Source organism: Ascaphus truei, chromosome 3 (genome assembly GCF_040206685.1).
Source record: "Ascaphus truei isolate aAscTru1 chromosome 3, aAscTru1.hap1, whole genome shotgun sequence".
NCBI lineage: Eukaryota > Metazoa > Chordata > Amphibia > Anura > Ascaphidae > Ascaphus > Ascaphus truei.
The window spans coordinates 339,903,736-339,930,713 of record NC_134485.1 but is presented as its reverse complement, the minus strand read 5'-3'; the positions used below and the strand labels follow the sequence as shown (position 1 = coordinate 339,930,713).

Genomic DNA, 26,978 nt, shown 5'->3' with positions numbered 1-26,978 from the left:
GTATATATGTGCCGGGGGAGCTGCAGGGCCTCTGTGAACCTAACTTACCTTGGCTCTGGAGGCTTCTCACACGCGTCGCCAAGGCTGTCCGCCACGAGGTCGTGTGATGTCACGTTGCTATGCCAACGTGACGTCATGCCGCCGGTGAGGGGGGGCACGGAGGTGAGGGGAGCGCCGGTGAGGGGGGTGCAGGGAAAAAAGTTTGCGCCTCCCTGACCTAGCATACAGTGCTTCCACTGCAGCACGGGATTCTGGGAAATTACATGCAAATGCTCAAGGAAATACACATACCTTAAAGCCGGGGTTCTCAACTCCAGTCCTTAAGACCCCCCCTACCCCAACAAGTCAGGTTTCCATGCTATTCCTGGTTCATCACAGGTGGCTTAATCAGTCTTTACCTGAGCCACTGATTGAGCCACCTGTGCTGAAGCAGGGATATCCTGAAAACCTGACCTGTTGGGGGGGGGGGGGTCTTGAGGACTGCAGTTGAGAGCCCCTGCTTTAAAGGACAGTAGACCACTAATATAATGAATACATCCCCTGTTTTTGTGTCTTCCTGTCTGGCAGCCAGGATTGCTGTAGTGAAATGTCGTGACCTGCACTGGGCAATGATTGCACACAGAGAACAGAAGGATATCAGTTTAGCCTCGCTCCGTATGCTCATTGTGACAGATGGAGCTAATCCGTGTAAGTCTTTTGTGGTGTTTTATGTACTAGTCAGAAACATTTTGATTGCTTAAGAAAGATCCACACAACAGCAATGGGTTATATGAAAGCTAACAAAAATTGTGAAACAGTGGATTGAAATTTACAAGAAATATGAAAAAAATGTATCAAGTTGATGCATCAACGGATGAATACAAATAATTAAATGAAAATAATTGTGCCGTCACTTTTAGGCTTGTGTCTTCATTGGCAAATCCATTTATTTTATTGTCCGGTACCAGCCTTGGATTGTGAAGTCCAGAACGAGGTTCCTCAAGATTGCAACTTAAAGCAGCAATACTACATTCACCTTCACTCCTTCCCCACCCCCTCCTGTTTTTCTTATTCTTATATGTAAAACGTGACCATATATAATTCTACATTCTTATCCAAGATGGCAATCGTTTAGGTGCTCCTGTTATAAATCTGTCAAAATCTGTCAAAATCCTTATTGTGTGCCTAACTAAATGGCTGCCTTTCAGTTCCAATCAATCCTTCAGTGTAAATCAGCAGCTACAATGTATCCGGATATTACTTGGGTAACAGTATCTATTGTTACAGTTTGCAGCTCAAACTGCTGGGAACATTGGCAACAAATTATCACAAACAGGAAAGTGTTACAAAGATATTGCATTGCTGGGGAGATGTGCTAACACCTGAAATACAAATCAAAGGATGCCCAGTATATTACAACTCATAAAAAATGAGTTGAATTAGAAAAAACAATCACTATTCTCTAATACTACAGAACTGATTTATTTATAAAAACAAAAACATTTCACATGTTTTGCTGCTTTAAGTTGACAGTAGGAACATGTAAAAATAAATCTAAATAAGAAACTTCTAAATAAAATAGAGGCACAATTTTTTAGATGAGAAAATATTTAGCGAATGTCTAAGATTCTTCTAGAACTTGGCATAGTTGCACGATGCACAGCGTCCCACCCAAAGGTCTGTTCTTTGTCAGGAGTTTAAGACTTTGCAGCAGCAGAGTGATTAATTATACCCTCATTGACCTTTTATGCCTCTTAATAGCCTCAGAGTTACATTTCCTAAAATGGACGTTTGTAATAGGATTAGATTGTGTGCTTAACATGTTAGATCTTCTAGTGTTGAACGACTCACATTTTTTTTAAATAACCCATTCCGACTATTTTAAAATATATTAAAATAAACACACATATTTGCATTAAAAAAAAATGTAATTTATTTTATGTATGTTTGCTATCTTTACATCTTACACAGGGTCGGTTTCTTCCTGTGATGCTTTCCTGAGTTTGTTTCAAAATTATGGGCTTAAGCCTGAGGCAATCTGCCCATGTGCTACATCTCCTGAAGCAATGACAGTAGCAATTCGAAGGTACAGTATGTGCAATTGAGGGGATTGGGAGTGGGCAACACACTGTATCATTGTAGGTACTTCGTTTCCACAGACGGTCCCCCAACTATCTTTATATTATAGCTACTGGGTGAGGTGACGTTTTATAATATATATATAACAGCAGGTTCACAATTATAGGAATAGACTGGAAATTGTTCCCTGTTGTGATAAAATGTTGTTTAATAAGGTATGGTAGATGTTTTTCTCAAGTTCATCCCCTTCCCCCTCCCTCGGCGTAGTACAATGGAGATGTGAAAGGCAGAACCAATAAAGGCTTGCGTACAAACACTAGCACTTACAGTAAGTAAGAAGGGCCAGTTCTAAGGAGCTTAGAGTCCAATGAAAGGGTAACTATGTCCACAGGGTAACTCCCTCACCGGTCTTTCATTTCTGTCTCCATTGGGAAGATCTTTCCATATTAATCCCAGATATTTCACCAAAACTTTCATCAGATCTAATTGGTTGCAATTTAAACCAGAGAACAAATATGTATATAATATCATGCCAGAATATAAATTGCATTCCCATTTCTGTTTCTTCCTTCGCAACATTGCTAAAATGCACCCCTTCCTATGCATATGTGTCCACTATCACTGATGCAAGCCTTTGTTCTCTCCCGTATTGATAACTGCAACATTCTTTTATCTGGCCTCTCTCCCTCACCCCTCTCTCCCTCACCCCTCTCTCCCTCACCCCTCTCTCCCTCACCCCTCTCTGCCTCACCCCTCTCTGCCTTACCCCTCTCTGCTTCACCCCTCTCTGCCTCACCCCTCTCTGCCTCACCCCTCTCTGCCTCACCCCTCTCTGCCTCACCCCTCTCTGCCTCACCCCTCTCCGCCTCACCCCTCTCTGCCTCACCCCTCTCCGCCTCTCCCCTCTCTGCCTCACAACTCTCTCCTTTAAAGTCCATTCAAAACGCTCAAATTATCTCCTGCTCTCTTAGACACCTACCTGCTTCTGACCACCTGAACGCTCTCTGCTGGCTTCCTATTAATTTCTGTATGAACTACAGAATTTTCCTCCTTTCTTTTAAGACTCTTCACCTCCATATATCTCAACTCCATTGGTCTCTCTTATATCCCTACTCTTCTTTTACACTCAACCCAAGGTTGTCTCATCTTTGCCCCTTTTTCTTCTGCAACCTTCTCCAGTATTCCTCACTAATCTCTCCCTACCTTCCGGAACGCTCTTCCACTCAATACTCGTCAAGTGTGACGGGGAGGAAAGGGTTAATACCTGATTTGCCATGCATTACTGTTGTTGCCCTGTCTCCGCCATTTTTATTCCCCATGTGCAGGCCATTCCCTGTCTTCGAGGGTAAAAGACAAGATGCATTGCTTGCCATACCCTCTAACCAACACATGATAGCAGATCTTAAATGTAAGGCAGGATGCATTTTTTTTTGTAAGTCCAAGCAGGAATTACTTGGACCTCCAGCTGTGATATGGGTGAATGAGCTTCGGTATTTTTATGACCAAGCCTCAAAGGGTTGTAATTATTTTTATGATGGAGCCTCAAAAGGCTCCCACAGATTTAGAGTCCCCCTGTCTAAAAGAGTGTCAATTATGACAAGACCCAGAGGCCCATAATGTATACAATACTGGCATACTGATGCACAGCAGATGTCAGGCTAGTGACACCTTTAAGTCAGAGACCAGCCACAGTGGCCTCAAGAAATGGGTGTAGCCCAGGTATGCTAAGTGTCATGGGCGTCAACCTGACCCATGCGCCCTGCCCACCGGACAGCCCTTTTGACCGGTCTTATGAACTGTGGGTCACTTGGCTATTCGTGGGGTTTTTTTGTTCCCACGAGGGGATTGGATCCACATGTTAAAGATAGCTTTGGCCAGTCTATAACTGTGGCCTCCCAGGTATTTCCCAGTGTGATTCTTGAATTTTAATCCATGATGTAAAGATGCAAGACTTTGTTCCAGTACAGCAGCAACCAGTCAGGAGTGAAGGGGTTAATATCCACATAACCACAGGACTTTTAAAACCAAGGCTGCATTTCTGGCGCTTGCAAGCAAAGGACAATTTCTTTAATTCCCTTATCCCAGTGAGTGTTGTTTTAAGTGTATTCTGCAGATGTCGTGTGTTTGTCTATTAAGGAAATAAATCACAATTTATTTTGCAACTTGTTCTGTTCAATCAAGTACCCAGAAATATAAATGTGTTGATAAAAGTTGGTGTCATCGTGACATCAAGAACCTTCCTTTTCCGCGTTCAAAGCCCAGCTGAAACGCCACCTCTTAAAAGAAGCATCTCATTAAATTATGTATCCCTCATCATCATCTATTTTTTAAGTAATTACTGGCTTCCACTTAAAGGGGCATCACTGTTGTTTGAGTGCAACTACAATTAAATACAATTATTTTGTTACACAAGAGACACAGGCAAAGCCAGAATTATTATTACAGCTCAACCCCCTTATAACGCAGTGCTTGGGGTCCAAAGAATCACATCGCGTTATAAGCGGATCGCGTTAGAAATAATGTACAAGTGTATGCATTGTACAATAAAGTACTTAAGATATCAATAATCGTGTTGTAAAGTATTCATAAATACGAAAATTGGGAGCCACGCTTGCATTGCGTTATAAGCGGATTTGCATTGTAACGGATCGCGTTATAACGGGGTTAAGCTGTATTATTATCATTTATGTATAACGCGCCAACATATTCCGTAGCATAGTACAATAGGGTTGGAGGACAAAAACAATAAAATAACAACTGTAAACTGACATTGTTACAGTAGGTAAGTAGTAAGTAACGCCTCTACTGTAAACTCCAGCTGCATTTGACTTCCACTGACTGCAATTGTAATAATGCACTTTTACTTCTAGTGGGCCTTTAAGCCTGCCACTTAGATTGTAAGCTTTTCGGGGCAGGGTCACCCTTTGCCTTATGTTGTTTACCTGTTTCACTTATCACCATTGTTCGTTTGTCATTTATTTCCCTTGTGTTATCATTTTGTAAAGCGTTGCGTATATTGTTGGCGCTATATATATATATACATGTAGAGGTATCAGTACCGTGTTAGCCGAGCTTCAATAATCAATACAGGCATACCCCGTTTTACATACACCCACTTTACGTACACTCGCAAGTACGTACATTTTTTTTTAGTTACACCATACCCCTGTGTACGTACACGTGCTTTGCGAGTACGGACACCAGGGGGCGGCGTGCGTGCGTGCGCACCTCCAATACAGCAACCTCCTTCATTGTGGTCCCTAACTGAGTGGGAGTGCAGTTAAAGGGTAACGGGGAACGGGGCCGGATGGCAGGGGGAAGGGGGAGATCGGGCGCGCCATCAATCAGCTGCTATAGCAGTGATTCCGCCCGCACTACAGCTCCTGGCTTTTCTCCCTCCGTTCTCCTCCTCCCTCCTCCCTCCTCCCTCCTCCCTCCTCAGATCTTGCTCTAGCCTGCTGCTGCTGCAGCAGAACGGAACTTTGCATGTGAGTTACAGGCTACGGGGGAGGAGGAGGTCCTCTTCTACTGCATTCTGTGCTTGTGTGTGTCTGTGTGTGTGTGTCTGAGTGTGTGTGTGTGTGTCTGTCTGTCTGTCTGAGTGTCTGTCTGAGTGTGTGTGTCTGAGTGTGTCTGAGTGTGTCTGAGTGTGTGTCTGAGTGTGTGTCTGCGTATGCGTCTGCGTGTGCGTGACTGAGTGCGTCTGCGTGACTGAGTGCGTGTGCGTGACTAAGTGCGTGTGCGTGCGTGATTGTGTGACTGAGGGAGTGCGTGCGTGATTGTGTGACTGAGGGAGTGCGTGAGAGATTGTGTGACTGAGGGAGTGCGTGAGAGATTGTGTGACTGAGGGAGTCCGTGAGAGATTGTGTGACTGAGGGAGTGCGTGCGTGACTGAGGGAGTGCGTGCGTGTAAGCCAAGCTGATCAAGGACCTGAGTAAGGCCGTGCGTATAGTGCCGGCGATGCCGCCCAAAAACAAACACATTGCCGCCGTGTGCGCTTATAGTAAGCGCGAGAGCGGCAATGCGACGGAGCGGACTTTGGAAGCCGGGAATATTTGATTTTCAAGGGCTGTCACCTCATGTGACAGCCCCTGAACAAATCAAATGTCCGGGAGTCTGCGATGCCGCCGCAAAGCGAAATATAACTTTCGCTAGCGGGGATGGGTGATGTCGCCGGTCGCGGGCACTATACGCGCGGCCTAAGCAAGCACAGCATTGTAAAACACTGTACAGTACTGTACAGTATTGTACTGTACTGTTTTCACCAAAGTCACAAAAAATAAGTCCCAAAAATATATCAGTCAGTCAAATAAATGCACCTCACCTTCATGCCCTTTCAGTAAAAATACTGTACAGTAGAAGATATGCCCTCCTTCATCCTTCCTACATATTTTTAAAATAATTTTCCATTCATCCATGTTGTATCTGTCAGCACATAAGAAAAATCAGCTGACATTAAAGATTTTATTTCAATAAAGCCTACTGTATTTATTTTGGTTACAAATGTGTTATTACATCAGTTATGCACATATATGATGTTTGCAGTACAGTACATGCATTGTAAAGTTGAAAAAAGGTAGTGCTTCACTTTAAGTACATTTTCACTTTACATACATGCTCCGGTCCCATTGCGTATGTTAAAGCGGGGTATGCCTGTATATATATATACACAATTATACATACATTAATAGAAATGTAATTGGGCAATGATGTTTTTATTTAAATCTTTATGTTTTTCTTTTTAAGACCTGGAATACCAGGAGCGCCTCTACCAGGCAGAGCTATTCTGTCTATGAATGGATTAAGTTATGGTGTGATCAGGGTCAATACCGAGGACAAGAACTCTGCTCTCACAGTGCAGGATGTAGGACATGTTATGCCAGGAGGTAGGTAAAATGCAGGAGTACAATCCGGCACAATACTGTTTGTAACTACACACAAGGTGCTAGTCAGGGAAGGCAAGTGTAATGATGGTGCTTCCAATCTGCTAATTACAGAGAATTCAAAATAAAGGGGAAATTGGGATTATTTAGCACTCAGACATACACTTTAAAACTCTTGTAAAGGCATCATAAAAATCACAGCTGCAAAAATAAATAAAAAATTTCAGAAAATCATACACTGAACACCACACACAAATATTTAACATCCAAGTGTACTATGACGAATATAAAAATTAACTTTCCATGGAGAAATCCCCCAAATCATATTACTCCGATGGAAGTAACAGGTTGGTGAGCGGTTGGATTGTAAAATATATAATTAAGTATAGAAGTACAAAAGTTTACTCCCCAATCACTCGTAGAAGAATTCTTTGTGGTGCTGTGATTATACTCACTCAATTCACCCAACTTGTACTTAATCATACAACTAAGTACTGTAACTTACACATACAGCAATGGTAGAAGTAGAAGGTTAGAATCATGGACCAACATGGACACACAAAAGTCGCCACAGTCTGCATTACCATAAGTGTTCTTAGGCTGCGTCCATGGTCGCGCCCGTGGCGCGATCAAAATGGTGTGCCTCTATGAGGCTGTCCTAAATGCGCGTGACTAGAAGTACCGGCGCTCGCGATGCGCAAGGAAACAAATACATTTGTATTCTTGCGCGACGGCCGGGTCACGTAAACGGTTCGCCCAATGAGGGCCAACCAGCTCCCGTAACCTCACGGCTATGCCCACGACACGCCCCCTCATCGCGTCCAATTAGAGCGCACAAATCTCTGAAGCTAGAGGCAAGAGTGAAGCCACTAGCACGGTCTCGAGCCCACACCCACCATGGACTCGGCCTTAGCGTGAGCACTTTATCCAGTGTGAGTAATACTTCATTACTTCATTACATTCGTACATTAATAAGTAGCTGATCAACATTTTAGAGATCACATTTTTGTTCCCATTATTGTAACATAAAGGTACTTCATCTTTCATATAAGCTAATTACCAGAGCTACTCACTCTTAATTAGACTGCAAATTGGGATGCTTGTAAGATTGGAAGGCAAAAACATTTGACTTTTTTGAATTAATAAATACCCAAATATGATGGATGGAAAACTATCTTAGGACAAAAAAGACTGGGACCTGGGACAGGCATTCAATATTTCATTTTAAATGTGCTTTTTTTTCTTGAAGCTGTAATGTGCATCGTAAAACCTGAAGGCTTATCTCAGCTTTGTAAAACGGATGAGATTGGAGAGATATGTGTGAGCTGTAAAGGAGGCGGCACAATGTATTATGGGCTAGCTGGAGTGACAAAGAACACTTTTGAGGTATGGACTGATGCATAACCTTTGTGCATGTATATACTGTCGTGTGTTACATATATATATATATATATATATATATATATATATATATATATATATATACACACTGTATAGGTGCTAGACACACACACACATATTTTTTTTTTTAACGAACAGACGCACTCCTAGTGAAATACTGTATGCCAATTTAATCACCTGGACAATAAAAGTAGCTCACTCACAAACACAAGTGTAATAAAGGCATTGTATGAGAAAATATCATGCTCCGTCCCATTACTCACTGTGTGTGTGTGTGTGTGTGTGTGTGTGTGTGTGTGTGTGTGTGTGTGTGTGTGTGTGTGTGTGTGTGTGTGTGTGTGTGTGTGTGTGTGTGTGTGTGTGTGTGTGTGTGTGTGTGTGTGTGTGTGTGTGTGTGTGTGTGTGTGTGTGTGTGTGTGTGTGTGTGTGTGTCCTATCCAAGCTTCAAATAGCAAAGCCAGTATAACCAGCCTCACACTGATGAGACCCAAAAGGTTGAAACAGCTGTCTGTGGGTAGGTTTATTGACTATGCATCTTAACCCAGGCTGTGCTGAAAAGCTGTGTAATGCAGCAAGCACAAGCTTATATAAGTCCATGTCAAAATGGATTTGAAGCAAAAGATGGCACTGTGTTCTCATTTGCATGTCATTTCCCAGAATCCCTTGCTGCAGTGGAAGCACTGTATGATGGGTGTTAGTGGTGAAAAGCAGGGTGGCAGATCTGTCTTAGACATGCAAGTGTGTGTGTGTGTGTGTGTGTGTGTGTGTGTGTGTGTGTGTGTGTGTGTGTGTATGTATGTATATATATATATATATATATATATATATATATATATATATATATACACATACATACATACATACATACATACATACATACATACATACATACACACTTACATATATACACACACATAATATGGGAATACATTTTACTTGGGTAATTGGCAGCTGAGACCTTAGTCACGTAAATATTCTGTATTCAGCATTACAAAGGTCCATTATTCTGTGTATTTCTGCTTTATAACTATGTTCAAACTTTTACACTTGTGCTTCACTAGTCTCTGGCTGGAAAGCAACAGTCTCAAATTCCAGGCTTGGCTCTCATCATTTTATTTCAGTCAGAATTCATTGTATTAAATGGAACCTACAGTGGTATTTGACTAGAACTGTTGGGCTGTGATAGAGTAGCTCCTGGGTTCTGACAGAATAAAGGGTTTATGTTCCAAAAGAACTCACTGCATGTCCAAATATCCAAAAATATCGCTGCTCTGTTGTAACATATGGCACACCTGTGAGCACGTGACCTGCATATGGGACAAGGGTTAATACATCGCTCTCAATCTGGCCCACTTTTCACATTTGCAAAGATCTCTCAAATGAACACTATCTCCCCTCAATCCATCCCCATATATCCTCTGTCACAAACAGCACTTAGATGTGCAACCAGGATTAATACACACTACTCTAGCCAACTCACCTTCCTCCTGCGCAAGGTACTTTCAATGAGTTCATATAAACTCCTTACTCAATTGCTATCATGCCTTTCCACTTCCACCACCCAAGAAATATGCAAAATATGTCATTAACATATATCTGCCAGGGTCTCAGGTCCCTGTTTATTATATAAAAAACAATTCACTTAACACACACATCTGTTGTAGCAAAATGTGTCCGAAAATGTAAATACTCTCTCCAGAGCGTGCAACAGTGCATTCAGAGCCCCAAAGCATTACTTATTAAATAATTGTTTAATATATATAAAAATATAGTGCTTAGATTACAGAAAAAAAGATTACAAGAACATAGTTACAATAAATGAAGAACAATTTCTTAAAATAACAGGATAAAACAGAAATGCATATACAGTACGTTACCATATGTCATAGGTTTTCCCCCCAGGGAGATCACTGGCGTAGGATTATGAAATCTTAGATATTTGATCCCAAACACACATCTGTTTAATTCTGATTTCATAATTCCAGGGCAAGCCCTATATACCAATCCTTTTCCCACTGAAAACAACATAAGCCCACCCCTGTCGTAGATCAGCTGCTAGGTTGACGGTTTTACAACAGAGAGAAGAAAAAAACTCCTCAATATTTAAACACATTTATAACTTTGTTTCTCTAATATTTAGATACATACTTAGTCATATCAATAGATTCAAGCGATTATGACGGATGGATCAAGACTAATTTTGACTATTTTGCTTCTAAATTTGCGTGACATATTGATTTCTGTCCTTGGCACCTCTTGCCCATGTAGTGTGCGGTCTTATTGCATGCGTCTCCTTGCAACGATTACAGATATCTGGATGTTATACTTTAAGATTGAGGTTATCACCGGATAACCTCCGGTGTAATAAATTAATTATTTTGTGGAACCCTTTCATAGCAACGCCCCCTGAGCCTTGCGGAACACTCCAGAGAATGCTTTTGAAAAAAATGTCTCAAAGTGTCCTGTTTAGTTGGATATCAGAGGGGCCATAAATGAATCCCCTCTCTGGCAAAACAGATGGCCCTATCTCCAGATTCCATCGGTCCTAAAACTAGGCCTGGCCAACGGTTTAACAAGCCATAAAACATTTCTTTGTATTTTTAAAACAAATGGTAACCAAATTAACCCCTGAAACACCAGATTGATTCAAATACATAATATCTCATAATATTATCATGACACCTGTCTTGAATCTGGTCTTTAGGTCTGAGTCTTACATAATTCTCTTGAATTAAAAAAAAAAAAAAAAACCTGTTTATTGAAATACATCAAATTAAATATTGGCTTGTTGCCACTGTAGCCTACTGTAGATACATTTCTTAATGTACACAGAAGGTATTGCCACTGTTATATTTGCTTCTGTTTATAAGTGTTTCCCTTATTGACACAGTAGTCTCACAAGTATTTTGTTGTGAATTTCAGGTTCTGCCAGTGAATTCTGCTGGAACTTCTATAGGAGATCTTCCTTTCATCAGAACTGGTTTACTAGGATTCGTGGGGCCTGTAAGTGTTATATTCAATCTTATACATGTGCTGATTTTTGGAGAATTCATTTGTGTGTAAAAATAAATGTGCCGCAAACTAGGGGGTTAAACATCAAAGCTGCCCCCTTATCTTTCATTGACCTTGGTTGCCTACTCTTGATTCGTAAAAGAAATGTAGATCTTCGGTGGCAGGCAGTATTTTTTCTAACGTGCTAGTCACCAAGAAACTCGGTACTAGAGCTCGTAAATGGTCCATTATGTGGGAGTGTCTCTAAAAATTCCTTTTACTGAAAATAGACAAGCTGAATTAATAGAAAGGCATTAACTTAGCAGTAAGGGTTGCTGACACTTGTATAGTGTGCCTGAAACACCACTTAAATTTACTAACAAATCTACGTAAGTACCAGCACTCACTGTCTAATAGCTAAATGATGAAAACAGTTGTAATGCAGAATAAACATTTAATAATAAAACGAACCAGAAATAAATCAAATGTGTTTGCAGAAACCAGTATCATAAATGGGCATGTCACAAAGTGAGGGGTGGGGGGGGGGGGGGGGAGGGGAAAAAACATGAAACACAAGGAATATACACAAAAAACGGAGAACGGAAAGTATGCTAGGGGGGCGACGTTTCGAGGGACTACCTCTTCATCTGGCCCATTCCCCCTGGTCCAAAAGGACCCAGAGGTACTTCCCTAAGCCTCCCTTCCCCTATAACTGGTCAAATCAGACACCCCTGAAAATAGATAGCAAACATACAGTGTAGGCTAAATACAGCTAAACAGCTAATAGCAGGGCAGCAAGAATCCACTAAAGTCAATGCCAGTAGTTCAAGTACCACAAGAAACTGTGGGCAATGGTACAGTAAAGGCTGAACACAGCTTGCAAAGAGGCACCAGGAGTCCACAACAGTCAATGAAAGGTTAATGGGAAAAGCAAATGAAGACAGTAATCAAACCCTCTGTGGCTCTGCTCCTTCTGCTCGTGTGGAGTGCTTGTGGTACTTGAACTACTGGCATTGACTTGAGTGGATTCTTGCTGCCCTGCATTTCAGCTCCGGTGACTCCCCAGGTTACTGTGATATTTACCGGGGAATGTGCCACTGGTTCCTCCCCTCCAGGGGAAACATGATGGAGATTTAAATCCCTCAGCGTCACGGGTTCCAATAGGAAGCTACAACGTCGTCAGTCATCAGACCAGGGTATTTAAACAACCAGGAAGTTCCGGCAGTACCTTTATCTGTAACTATCTTGGGAACCAGTGTGTCCCTGGAGCTGTAATGAATGAGGTTCTGCTCCAGAGACCCCGTGCTTCCGACCCATGTTAAAATAATAATAATAATAATGAAATGAAAAAAAAGCTAGGCATTCCCCTTGGAAATGCACCTTTACGCTGTGTGTCCTAAATCATGGTGGATTGTCAGAAGTAATAACATTTCTGATGTCATTAGCTACTGTACAAATATAGCAGCTGTTAATGTTCCCGCTTGCGCTTCGCAGCAGAATCCACGCAACGCAGCAGCTGGAGCAGACACCATTGTGTATTCATTAGCCGTGCCTGAAAAAAGGCAGGGGCTACTGCGTGTAACACGGTGTGTAGTAACGCCTGCTACATTTGTATATCTCAAATCAGAAGGGGGCTGAGTTTTAGCTCCAGAATGTCACATTATGTTTGGGCATTTACCCACACAAACAAATTAAATGTGGTTGATGTCCATAACGTTAGTAAAATGTTAAAAAATAGTAAATGCATATACTGCAAGTATTTGTAGTAGATCATCTCTCATCCCTAGTTATGTGTTACTTTGTGACCTGAGGTTTCAAAGCAGGATAATGGTTATTTTTCATTTCAGGGAAGCTTGGTGTTTGTGGTGGGAAAAATGGATGGGACTGTGCTGGTTAGTGGAAGGCGGCACAATGCTGATGATATTGTAGCAACTGCATTGGCCGTGGAATCCCTTAAGTCCTTGTACAGAGGAAGGTACAGTAATGTCAATGTTTTATTCTGTTGAATTTTTTTAGGATAAGGCCCGGGCCATGCTGCCTTCGCCCACGCGGAGGCGTGCTCGTCCGTGATGTCACCCGCGTGAAGCGGGTGCGTTTTTCGGCCACGCTAGACACGCCGTCGAGGGGCGTGTCAGTGACATTACGGAGCTGGTTCGCCCTCATCGGGCGAACCGCTGACGGGATCTGACCGTCGCGCCGAGTAATCAGTTTCAACTGATTCCTCGTGCAACGCGAGCCCCCTCCTGCTGTTGCGTGCGGTCTATGGGCGCGATCAATGCCTTAAGGCATTTAATCGCGCCGCGCAGGGACGCCTCCACGCGGTCTCCGGCATCATGGACTCAGCCGAAGAAGCAAAAGGTGATGCTGTGTGTGTTCATTTGCATGTCATTTCCCAGAATCCCTTCCTGCAGTGGAAGCACTGTGTGCTAAGAGATGACGGTGAAAGGCAGGTTTGCAGAATTGTCTGAGACTGAGAATGTGCTCACAAATTATATTTTTATTTGTGTAGTCCGATTAAAAATGTTATATTTCTTGGTGAAATTGTATATTTTAGATGCAGCAGGAAATTCTTATTTTGCCATCATATACTGTAGGCACATCAGTGAACAGTACGCAGCAGATAAGTAGCACTGAAAGACGTATTAATAAAATCATAATAAATAATATCAGTCTGCCATGTTGACTAATAAGCACCCATTCGATAGTATCTCATTCTGCTTTATTGCCAGCTAGCTCATATTGTCTAATGTTTTTGCATTGACTAAATTTGGCCCCATAAAAAACAGTAAAAGGAATTAACAGTGTAGTCCGTTTTTGAAAATTAAGCATGAAAGGGAGAGCACTCTAGAAATATCCTAATTTGCAGTACTTGCTTGCATTATGTTACTAGGCAGTAAAAATATTTCCTTTAGAGGGAAATAAATCAATATTTCTATTTCCAAGAAGCTAAAAAGTTTTTGCGCGTGTCTGAATGCTATCGCAGAACAAAGTAAAGCAGGAGTTACTGAAAGGAGTTTGCATAAGTTAATCGGAACAAAAACATTAGCAAAAACTGTGTTAATAAAGTATCTCTTGTTCATGTTGAAATAGGATTTGAAACATAAATGAGTTATTGAAACATTTAAATAATAAGCTTTTTTTCTCAAAACATTTTGTTATAATAATGGGGGGAAAAACACTACTATTGTGTTGTGAGATGTTCCAACTGCGATCTTTTTGTTGTTGTAACACAACCTTTATAGAGCAAATAGTCATATATTGTGCAAGCGGTTTCACAACATATTGACTTTTGGGGACCTCATCCAAAGACCTCTTATACCTCATCAATTGTCTTCCAACTTCTCCTCACATTGATTCTCTCCTTCTCCCCTGGCCCCAGCCAAGACCTTTTCCCTCCCTCATTTATTGTAAAATGCGTTGGAGAACCAGTCTGCATTAATCACCATACTTGTGTCTCCATGACTGTCTTTGGCTAGAAGTTATCTACTTCAAGCCCCTAAAGTGTGAAAAGACATTTATAGATGACATAAATTGATGTACACCGGTTTAGTCCCGGTTTCTACATCTGGAGAATGTGTAGCTTTACGTGGAACTGATTCATTAGTGCTTTCTTTTCAGGATTGCTGTGTTTTCAGCCACTGTGTTTTACGATGAGAGGATTGTGGTGGTGGCGGAACAACGTCCCGATGCATCTGAGGAAGATTCTTTCCAGTGGATGAGTCGTGTGCTGCAGGTAGAGGCATTTTCCCGATTATAGAATATATTTCTATCCTATTATTTTATTGTCAGGAGGGTGAGCGGACACGTTTACCGGCCCTATCCAGAAATATAGATTGAGATGCATGTCTAATGTGCAAGTAGAATTAATCACAATTAGACTTCTATAAATTGTGCTAATTGTGACAGCTTTCATATTCTGAGGGTACCAGGAATTTTAAGCTTATCACGCAAATCATTTTGTAAGGGAGCAGCCAAGTTTGGAGATAAAGGAGGTCTAGTCTTTTCATTAGACCTGAGATAGTAAAATTGTAGCTGGGTTATGAGCTAAAATGGCACGTGCTTTGGGCTTATTGAATGAGTAAAATACGCTGATTCAGGGGTTTTTACGATTATCCTTTGAAAAGGTAAATTCGATTTTAATTCCTGGGTTAAGTATCATAATGCATTAAACATGCTGCAGTTACATAAAAATAAGTGTCCAGTGATTGGTAAATTTGCCTGTTGTGTAATGTATCTTTTTGACAAGTTGTTTTAGCTACAGTTATTTCTGTTTTGGATGTTCTCTTTATATGCTTATCAATACGTAACACAAATGTTAAGTGGGACAGTGTGACTAGCCATGTATCCAAGAAATAGTCCACTGGGGATAGCTGTGCTTCAAAGTCAGCATTAATAATAAGTCCTATTATTGGCAACTCCAACATTGTGGCCTAAACATCATATTGACTGTTATGTCAATGTTTTAAAATGAGGTTGTTTTAGGTTTCAAGGTCAAGAGAATTAAATTGCACTCACTGGAGCGCTGCGGCTACTCATTTTCATGCCTTACTATACTCGCGTATCTTTTTCAATGGGTTAAATTCACCAACGTACACAAGTTTTTATCGATAACATGCTCAGAGAGTCTAGCAAAATGGCTGAGAATTGAATTTCAGAAATGGTTCGTAGTTTGATACATCATTACTGCTTTGTGTTCTGGCATTTTTCTTAAATGGAATAACCTATCTTTGTGAGACTGTTGTCTCTTCCTAAAAGTTCATCCTCTCTCTTATTTTAGGCTATCGACAGTATTCACCAAGTGGGTGTTTACTGTCTTGCCCTCGTTCCTGCCAACACCTTGCCAAAAACACCACTCGGGGGAATTCACTTATCTCAAACGAAACAGCACTTTCTTGAAGGCGCTTTGCACCCGTGTAACATCCTCATGTGTCCCCACACATGTGTAACAAATTTGCCAAAGCCAAGGCAAAAACAACCAGGTAACACATGATTTATATTTGTAGTGTGTTATTTTATGCTGGTGCACTAAACAAACGGAATTCAAATGAACTTTAATGCTGTAACACCCCCCCCCCCCTCCCCCTTTTTGTTTTTTTTACACAAATATCAATCTTATACAAGTTGGAATGAATGAAAGTTTGGGAGGCAGTGCTCGTCTTTTTAACAAATATCATTATATTAACTGCATAACACTTACAAACATTGAAGCCGCAGGCACTCGTGAATGACAACCGAACTACTTTATGTAAACAAATTAAAGCTAGATATACTCCAGTGTTATAAATTGTGTGTGAATTTTCCTGATGTGTTTTAGAATGTAGTTCTTATTGTAGCAGATAATGTTTTTTTTGATGCGGTGAAGCTTTTTGGCATATTTTACTGCATTAGACAAAGGACCTGTTTCTGAGATGGGAACCAAATGCATTTCTTTTTATCTGCAATTCTACAGAGTTCATTTTCATAACAGTGGGTATTCGCACCCCATGCCACTGTTTATATGTTCATACTCTTAAGCACTGTACTAACAATGTTTTACTGCAAAGAAAGAAAACCATGAATAATGGAAGTGCAGCCATAAACCGTTCTCCATGTTTTGACTATCCAGCATCTGAATGGAAACTCACTAACCTGATGTGTCTGTTCTGTTTGTATGAAGGAGTTGGACCGGCCTCTGTCATGGTTGGGAATCTGGTTGCAGGGAAGAGAATTGCTCAAGCATCAGGAAGAGATTTGGGACAGATAGAAGAAAATGATTTGGTAAAAAAGGTAAATGTCTGAGTTTGTATCCCGTGAAAACACTTGTATGCGTTTTATACATTTTTTTCTCTCATATTTTTCTATTTTTGTTTTGATAGCACCAATATATGACGGAGATCTTACAATGGCGAGCTCAAACAACGCCCGATCACGTGCTCTTTATACTTCTGAATGCCAAGGTACAGGACACGTATGCCTTTTTGTATTTCATTTACCAGCCTTTGGATATTTTTATGTTTATTAATCGAATCCTTTTCATCACCTTTTGTTTAAAAGAAGGTTAATTATCTGGCTCAATCATTTTATATTCAAACGTATATTTGTCTTTGAGATTGTATTCCAGTTTTTCATACCTGAAGCAGAGAGAGAAACATTCTCCATATGTTACCTCTTCATGCTTGTCGTATGCACAAATCACATTTTTACATGGAAACACAAAAGCCAAATGCAAAACATTTTGGCAGCAGTTTTATGTCCAACTTCTGTTGTTTCATTGTATGTAGGGATCGGCTGTTTGCACTGCCTCCTGTTTGCAGCTGCACAAGAGAGCAGAGAGGATAGCAGCTGCATTGTATGATAAAGGCCATCTCAATGTAGGCGATAACGTGGTGCTTCTTTATCCTCCTGGTGAGTTAATGATGAACATTGTACCCTGTTTCCTCTGTGAAATAGCCCTCAGTGTCTCCGTGGATGGGATGTGCTGCGCTGACATCTTTCTCTTTTTCTTTGGTTGCCATACAACATGCTGTATCGTTTGTGATAGTTGTATTTTAAAGTAGCAATGTGGGCAGAAAAAATCCCATTGATATTAATTGCAAATAAAAAGAGACGTTATGGAGCCATAATGAGAGAAAAATAATTTGGTCCTAATTCCCAATCCCTAGCTGCTTTGTCCGCGGTTGTAAGGGTGCGCAAAGTGGTGGCGCAAGATTTTTCAGATTTTAATTTAAATGCCGGGGGATCGAGTGAGGCCTCTGCAATGTCTCCTACTTTGTATTCGGCAACGCGGCGTCAGATACCGCCGCGGGGTCACCTGACCCGCTGCTTCATTTGACGCCGAAGACTAGGAAGGAGGGGGGCGCGAGGAGGTAAGGAGAGCAGGCAGGGGGCGCTGGGGAAAAAGTTTGCGCAGTATAACTCCAGAGTTGCTGCATTTATTCATACAATGTTTAAATGTACACAAGCACACAGCATGTATTGCATACTTTACATTATTTTATAAATGGAGGCTGACCGCATTTAAATCATGCATTGACTGGTTTTATGTGTGTGTAAGAGGTGATGGCAAGACTGTGGTTTCTTATAAACTCAATTAGAATATTTTGACAGGAGAAATTCCTTGAGATACACATAATTTAATATATTAAAGGTAACACTTTCACTGCTTTGCCAGTCGGGTCGTGCCTTTGTTAAAAAAATAAATACAAAACGAAACTCTTATAACCATACCCTGCATAAAATAGCTTTATTCATACCATTGATTCAGAATTGGCGCCAGTATTTCTTGAGTACACATATATTCCAATTATCATCGTTCTGTTTTGACCAGGCCCAGATGACCTTATCAAGAGCATCAACCCATTGATTACTACACCAAAAGATTTTCCAGTTCAGGGAGGCCGAAACACACACCCAGCTGTTGCTGTTCATGTAGCCCATACTGAAACTTGTCACGATTTATGCCACTGCTGTCCTTCTGGACCGCAGCCCAACCTCCAGTGCCTCTTCCACTGTTACACTGCAGCCTGGCACCCTGCCCGCTACTGACTGGGGAGTTGCTGGAACAGTTTGCTGCCCTCTTTGGTCAGGTCACCCGCCTGCTGTGACAATAAATAACACACAAATAATTCTTATACAAAAAATGGTTTGTTCTGTTATGAGTCACTGGTATTCAAATTAAAACATTAATCTCCAACCGGCTCTGCGCATAGTTATATTTGACTGGTGCTTGCCCCTGTGGGGGGCAGTTGCCCTCTGCCTTTTATTTTTTATATTTATTTGTATTTTTTTGGCATAGCTTCAGTTTAGGACGAAGGACAACGTAAGTAATATGCGTAGCCATACATTTGTTGTTAGTGCCCATTCAGTATCCTAAAATACAGAATTTACATGAAATAAAAAAAGAATTCTTCATACATTCTGTATTATATAACGCTGAATAGAAACTCCATAACGGCTTCACAGCTGCCCCTATTCCCGAATACAAGCTATGTAAAGATTTATGGAAATTGGGTAACTGTTGTGCCAAGTTTAAAACACAGAAGAAATGCTTTTCAAGGCTGTGGGAAAGGATTTTTCGTTCAAAATCGTAAATCGCCCAGAACTTTGCCTCGCCAAGTACATAAACCCTTTGGGGTCCCCATGATGTAGCCCCTACGTCATGGAGACTGTAATACAGGGGGGGGCTATGACGTAGTGATTACGTCATGCCTAAAGAGGTTTGTTGTTCTTGCTTAGATCAGGTTCTGTGTTCTTATGAAGCATGGGACGTGATCTGCCCAGTAGTGAAACGGAGGAGTCTTCCGTTTCCTGGAAAATGGCCGCCGCAGTCACATGACTGCACAGTGCCAGAGGCTGTGTCTGTATGCCGGTAAATATGCTATCTGAGGGGAGATTGCTGCTTTAAGAGGCTAAATATTGGTAGCTAATGGCCTCCAAATCACAAGCTTTTGTATCTGTCACCAGTACTCTATGTAAAGATCGTTACTTTATCACCATGCGTCTCATGTTCTGTTATTGGTCACATGCTAAGCAGGCTGGTTTCAGCAAATTACACACAACATACCCAGCATAAAAATGTGTAAAGTGTTTTTGTTTTGTTTTTTTGCCTTCCAGGAATTGAGTTGATTGCTGCATTTTATGGCTGTTTGTATGCTGGCTGTATTCCTGTAACTGTCCGACCTCCTCATGTTCAAAACCTCACTGCCACCTTGCCTACAGTACGAATGATTGTAGATGTAAGTAACTGGGAAAACCTGTTTCCTAATCTTGGGCTCTTATACTTCAAACCGCCACCTAAACAAATATTCTAATATCAGTAGTATCTAAGAAGGTATAAAATAGTAACCGCCGTTCTATTTACATAGCATTGCCAGTTGGTGCAGGTGCACCCTTTTAAGTAAGAAAAGATTTGGAGAGAAGTATATAGATAGCCAAAATAAATGAACACTTCAAAAGTATGATTCAAAATTCTTTTAGCCGAGTTTCTCCAAAGCAGTAATTATATATACCTTGGTGTTGCTGAGAAGGGGGTATTGATTTTTTTTTTTTTTTTAAACCAAAAATTAGTTTTATGCAAAATGAAAAAAAGAGCTCTGACATTAAGAAGCATGACACAAAATGTGTGTGTGTGTGTAAGTAACAATGCCGGCTATGGGGGAGGTGTGTGTGTCGGTGTGTGTGCACACAGCATTGTTGGCTTTGGGGGGGGTGTGTGTAACAATGCCGGCTATGGGGGAGGTGTGTGTGTCGGTGTGTGTGTGTGCACACAGCATTGTTGGCTTTGGAGGGTATGTGTGTGTAACAATGCCGGCTGTGGGGGTGTATGTGTGTGTAACTATGCCGGCTGTTAGGGGATGTGTGTATAAAAATGCTGTGTTTTTGTAACCACGCCGGTTGCTGGTGTGTATAACAACGCCAGCATTGGGTGGATGTGTATTTGTAACAAGGCTGTGTGTGTGTAAAAACGCTGTGTGGGGGTGTTTGTGTGTAAAAATTCCAGGGGGGTGTGTGTAACAACTATGGTGGTTGGTGGAGGGCGTGTGTAACAATGCCAGCTGTGTGTAGCGGGTGTTTGTGTGTGTGTGTGTTTGTAACATTGTAACCATTCCAGCTGTGGGCTGTGTGTAGCGGGTTTGTGTGTTTGTTGTGACTGTATCTGCGACTGAGAACCAATGACATCTGATATATAACATTTCTCTCAGGTTATTCCTGAGACTATTCCATTCCTATATCTTTCATCTAGTTGATAAGGAATACAAAAAATGTATGTGTTTTTGTTGACAGTGTGCTAGCTTTGTTGGTGTTTGTTGCATGAGCTACTTGTGTATCTAAGTTTCTGGATGTTTATTGCTGCTTGTCCCAACACTGACAGTAACAATTCACCACTTGGGCTCCGTAGCTGAAATCTTGCATGATACCAATTTAATTCTGAACAACTGCAAACATTTCCCTTTCATTTCTATCCGTCTTTTACTTTAGGTTAGCAAAGCTGTCTGCATTCTCACAACACAAACCTTATTGAGATTGCTAAAGTCCAAAGAAGCAGCGGCAGCAGCCGTGGATGTGAAAACATGGCCAACAATCATTGACACAGGTAAGTGATAATGATTATAATAGCAGTTCCCAGACCAATAGCTGCTCTTTCGGTTGGGTTAAATACATTCTTATTCTCTATTAGACTGGTATCACCTTGAAGATATACAGTATATATATATATATATATATATATATATATATATATATATATATATACAGTGTTCGACAAATCACCCAAAAATCTACTCGCCCAACCAAAAAATCTACTCGCCACCTGCAGCCAGTGCTGCGCATGCTGCAGCCAGTGCTGCCAGCCTGCTTCCCCGCTCCCATTAACAGAGCGTGGGACGGAGGGGAAGCGCCTGGGCAGCAGCCGCGGGACCCCCCCAGCCTACCTCCCGCCCCGGGCAGCAAGCGGGGAACGGGGGCAGGGGGGGTTGGGGCTGACCCAGAGCTGCCAGTCGGCCCTCTTCCCCGCGTCAGGCCAATCAGGGAGGGGGATTATTTATTTATTTTAAAAAAAAATTGGTGCGCGAGCAGGGGAATTCATAGAGCTGCAGCAGCGACCTAAATCCACTCGCCAGCGGCCTAAATCCACACGCCACGGGCGTGTGGTTATCATTAATTGTCGAACACTGTATATATTGTGACAAACGCCCCTCTTTTGTAGCGCTGACGTCTGTCTGGGTTCTTCCCGACACAGTCTTCTAGGGTTATTTATACAAAAAACAGGATCATTCAAAGTATTATGCTGCTTAACTCAGGCTTCTGCCTGCTTTATTTTCATCCAAGTAAGGTACTGCAGCTTTAACATGTGTAGGTTAGAGGTACTCAGATACTTTCATTCAGCAGTTCACACATTTCAGTGTTACAGTATTTCCCACACTGTTATTTTTAAGAAATAAAACCAAAATCATATAAACAAAATCCTATCCCTTTCAGGGATCTAACTACACATCAGAATTAGTCTCTCTAACAGCTGCTGGCCAACTAACCTGGTTCCCCAGCTTAAAACAATGCTCTCTCATTTAGGGTCACTAGATACAGCACAGTCTTTTAGCAACAGCAATAACCATTTGTTTTGTCTTATCTGTTCGTGGTGGGAACTCGGTCCCAAGTGTCCAGGCAAATCCTCTGGTACTGTGATACTTGGAGGGGCCGTCCACCCCGAAACTGGAAACAGGGGAGCAGCGATACCCCCAGCCTCCAGGCTCTAAGGAGAGAGAGTGAAATGCAAAACCTCTCTGCTCTAAATACCTGTGCATGTGATTAGAAGAGCAGGTGAGGGAGAACTAGAGCCATTGTAATCTGTGGTCTGGATTTTCCATCCAGCTGCCTGAGTTAATGGGAAGCTGTGGAACGGATCATTTTTAACTATTCCTGCACTTTCTGACCTAAAATGGGGCAGAAAGCTGCCTAACATCTTTGGACTATGTCACATATCCCCCTCCCCAGCTCACACCTACTGGGGTGAGCGGCCATGGACCTCACTGGGGTGAGCGTCCTACCTGAAATACTTGAGCTAACTCCTCAGTACAACATTAAGTATTCACATGACACGAATATGAACTTTTTCCACGGCAATTATGGACAATAGGTTTCGTCATAAGAGACTATACTTGGCAAACATATTTTGTTGCTCTCTATTAGGGAACTATTTTGAAAAATAAGTGTCTAGCACACATTCTTACAACCCAGGATATGCTAAATATATTCACAAAACCAGACAATTTCTATTACCTCCCTGGGTTTTTCTACTCTAGAATATGAACCTCATTACTGTATATATTTAGCAACCGAAAAGGGCATTTTTTTTTTTCTATATTGTAAGCTACCAATATTTTTTTTCTTATACTACAGCCTTGTAATCTTAAGGGCCATCAACCCTGTATATTAATTTGTAGTTTAGCTACATTTTCAACACAGAGAACCAATATAACATTGTAATATTGACAAAATGCTTATTCTAGAGGCCTAATATATCTTAACTACAATAGCTTATTTGCATAGTTAAGTGTCTGTGACACAGTCCACACGTGTAATAACAAAAAAATATCGGTCAATTCCCCAAACACATTTTTTTTTTTTTCTTTGACTTCCAGTCCATTACATTTCCTGACTTTATTTCATAGGCCGCTGCAACCTGCAAATGACTGGACTGTTTCTTTAGCTTCTGACGGAACTCTGGGGCCGGATAGTCTTTGTCTTTATATTGTGGCCCAGGGTGGCGAGATCCGGAAAAATTCAAGGCCAGCGTTGACCTTCGTCGCTTTTGCTTTGCAACCTTTGAATCTTTATGGTACTTCTTACTGCCATGTATTTTCTCACGACCATCACTCTCAGAGATTTGGGATTTCCCTTCTGGGGCAATTATATGGTACTTAGAAGATGAAGCACTGATTACCTTGATGGGGCTCTCACTAACTCCGGCTGTACCCTGTGGCATTTTACCTTTGCAGCCGGCAGGCATGTAGTCTTGGGCCTCTCTTTCCTGAGGCCTACATTTATTCAGGCGGAAGTACCGCTGTATGACCAGTGACGCATTTCTCAGGGTTTGATAGCGAATCCTGTTCTGTGTCATCCTAGTCAGAGACTGGATTTTTATAGTTGCTCCTTTCATAATGAGGAACCTGTTTCGTACCATGCGGGCACGGTAGAATGATTGAAGAACACAGGCTGCTTTATTCCGGCGATTAAACTGACGAATTTTCATCCCTCTGTAGGCAGCCTGTAGGAGGATAGTTGCGGCGCGTTTACGCCGATAATTTTCTCTTTCCCTTCTTCCTTGGATAAGAGCTTTGCAGTGCTTCTGAATTATTCTAATGCTTTTCTCCTTTTTCAAAACGTTAAGTTCCTCCACGAGAGAATTCTGTTTTGTGCATACATGTCGCAATTCTGTTCTCAGAGCGTCCATTTCTTCCTGGTGCTGGCTCTGAGTGTGCATCAATGCATTCTGTAGTGCTTCCTGCACTTCTAATTTTTCCTGAGTCAACTGTTTCTTTACTTTTTCTGCTTGGTCAGTCAAATCTGAATTTTCCAATTTCAGACTCTCATTTTCTTGCTTTACAGTCTCTAACTCACTTAGGGCAATCTCATGGGTTTGCTTCAACATTCCCAGCTCTGTGTTCAGACCGTGGCACTCCAGGCGTGAGTTTTGCACCTCTGTGCTGAGCGCGTGAACCTCTTGTAGGGCCTTCCCGTATTTCTGTTTTAGGATAGCAATCGATTTGTCAGACTTAATCTGTTTTTCATCCATGGTGGCAATTACGGTGTTGGCCTTTTCCAGCCTAGTCGTCACCTCTTCCAGCTCACTCCGTAAGAGAGACTCTGTTTTCTTCAAAGCCTCGTACTCCTGTAAAGCTGGAAGTTTACACCTCTGTAACTCGGCGTTCGCTTCTCGCACCTTATTGTTAGATTCTTGCTCCTTCTTCCAACATTCTCGCTCCTTCACCAAATCCTGCCACAGGACTTCATAATTATGGCGGGCAGCTTGGAGTGCAGAAACCAAAGCCTCTTTATCCTGGTTCAAGGATTCAGCTTCCCTTTGTTCCTCCTTTTCCTTTTCCACTGTTCCCGTGACAATTCTGCCGGACACTCCGGTTTGCAGCACATCTCGGCGCCTTTCTGACGCATGTCCTGACAGCGCAGGTTCAAGTGGCTCGGTCACTTCCCCTGTGATTTGAGGAACAGTTTTCTTTTTCTTCTTCTTTCTTTTTGCTTTATTAGCTCCAGAGATATCAGTGGTACTGGGCACACACTCACTGGTATTGGGCACACACTCACTGGTATCAGCTTCCACATCTTGCTTGCACTCATAGGGCGTTGCTTGCTTTTGCAGCTGTTTGTCTTTGAAAATTTTGGGGCACACATCTTCCATGTGACCTACTTTATGACAGGCCCAGCATACTAAATTCATCTGTGGGTACGGCTCTCCTCCATCGGCCACATACGAGTCGTCGTCATCATCATCGTATGGCCTGAAGGGACACTGTTTTTCATGATTATGTACATTACAAAACAAACATTTCATGTCAGTCATTTTAGAAACCCGGCAGGGACAATTTGCTAGCTGCAAATTCACTCACTTCAGCAAAAGGCATTAGCTTTACAAACAGCACTTGCTAGATGCAAAAAAAAATTTCTTCAGCAAAACATTTTGGTTTTCTGTTTGGGTTTAGGGTGCTACTGCATCCGCACTTCGCACATTCTCTGTGTATGCTAGAAGCACAACTGATATTCACAGTGGGACAGACTTCACTCATAGCATCTGTATTTTACTTCAGCTGGGCGGCCATTTTAAACCCCCGCATTTATTTGCAAACCCACAGACTTTAGTGTCGACCCGCATTCTCCACCATATGTGACAAACGCCCCTCTTTTGTAGCGCTGACGTCTGTCTGGGTTCTTCCCGACACAGTCTTCTAGGGTTATTTATACAAAAAACAGGATCATTCAAAGTATTATGCTGCTTAACTCAGGCTTCTGCCTGCTTTATTTTCATCCAAGTAAGGTACTGCAGCTTTAACATGTGTAGGTTAGAGGTACTCAGATACTTTCATTCAGCAGTTCACACATTTCAGTGTTACAGTATTTCCCACACTGTTATTTTTAAGAAATAAAACCAAAATCATATAAACAAAATCCTATCCCTTTCAGGGATCTAACTACACATCAGAATTAGTCTCTCTAACAGCTGCTGGCCAACTAACCTGGTTCCCCAGCTTAAAACAATGCTCTCTCATTTAGGGTCACTAGATACAGCACAGTCTTTTAGCAACAGCAATAACCATTTGTTTTGTCTTATCTGTTCGTGGTGGGAACTCGGTCCCAAGTGTCCAGGCAAATCCTCTGGTACTGTGATACTTGGAGGGGCCGTCCACCCTGAAACTGGAAACAGGGGAGCAGCGATACCCCCAGCCTCCAGGCTCTAAGGAGAGAGAGTGAAATGCAAAACCTCTCTGCTCTAAATACCTGTGCATGTGATTAGAAGAGCAGGTGAGGGAGAACTAGAGCCATTGTAATCTGTGGTCTGGATTTTCCATCCAGCTGCCTGAGTTAATGGGAAGCTGTGGAACGGATCATTTTTAACTATTCCTGCACTTTCTGACCTAAAATGGGGCAGAAAGCTGCCTAACATCTTTGGACTATGTCACAATATATATATATATATATATATATATATATATATATATATATATATATATATATATATATATATATATAGCAATGGGAAAGGGAACATTAACTGTTGCAGGCCTCTCTAATAACAACATGATTACATTTGTAGCCTTGGAATTAATTTTGGGTAAATAACTGCTAATTTTGTGGTTTCAGATGATTTGCCAAGGAAACGGACACCTCAGATGTATAAACCTCCTACACCTGAACTGCTGGCATACCTTGATTTCAGTGTTAGCACAACAGGCATGCTCACAGGGGTTAAGGTATGTCTCATGGTAACAAGCACAGGTAGTTGGATTGTGGATCCTTCAACAACGGCCAGTGGTCTTAAATAATAGAACAAGATGTATTAACCCTGTATTACTGATAATTTCTCAGGTGCCAAATGCTGTTAACACAGCAGTGAACAAATATGATCAGACGACTTATGTAGGCAGATTTAATTAACT

General features: G+C 41.7%; 1 protein-coding gene across 2 annotated transcripts in view; it reads left to right on the top strand.

Moving 5' to 3' along the window:
- The window catches only part of DIP2B (disco interacting protein 2 homolog B), a 242,390-nt gene that overhangs the window by 188,235 nt on the left and 27,177 nt on the right, over positions 1-26,978 (top strand). For both annotated transcript variants that reach the window (XM_075591661.1, XM_075591659.1), the window contains exons 16-29: positions 568-687; positions 1,951-2,065; positions 6,806-6,945; positions 8,192-8,328; positions 11,266-11,346; positions 13,182-13,309; positions 14,953-15,067; positions 16,112-16,313; positions 16,991-17,100; positions 17,190-17,270; positions 17,595-17,718; positions 19,927-20,048; positions 21,292-21,406; positions 26,683-26,792. In XM_075591661.1, coding sequence (XP_075447776.1) covers positions 568-687; positions 1,951-2,065; positions 6,806-6,945; positions 8,192-8,328; positions 11,266-11,346; positions 13,182-13,309; positions 14,953-15,067; positions 16,112-16,313; positions 16,991-17,100; positions 17,190-17,270; positions 17,595-17,718; positions 19,927-20,048; positions 21,292-21,406; positions 26,683-26,792 — 1,700 coding nt within the window. The remainder of the gene's footprint in view (positions 1-567; positions 688-1,950; positions 2,066-6,805; positions 6,946-8,191; positions 8,329-11,265; positions 11,347-13,181; positions 13,310-14,952; positions 15,068-16,111; positions 16,314-16,990; positions 17,101-17,189; positions 17,271-17,594; positions 17,719-19,926; positions 20,049-21,291; positions 21,407-26,682; positions 26,793-26,978) is intronic.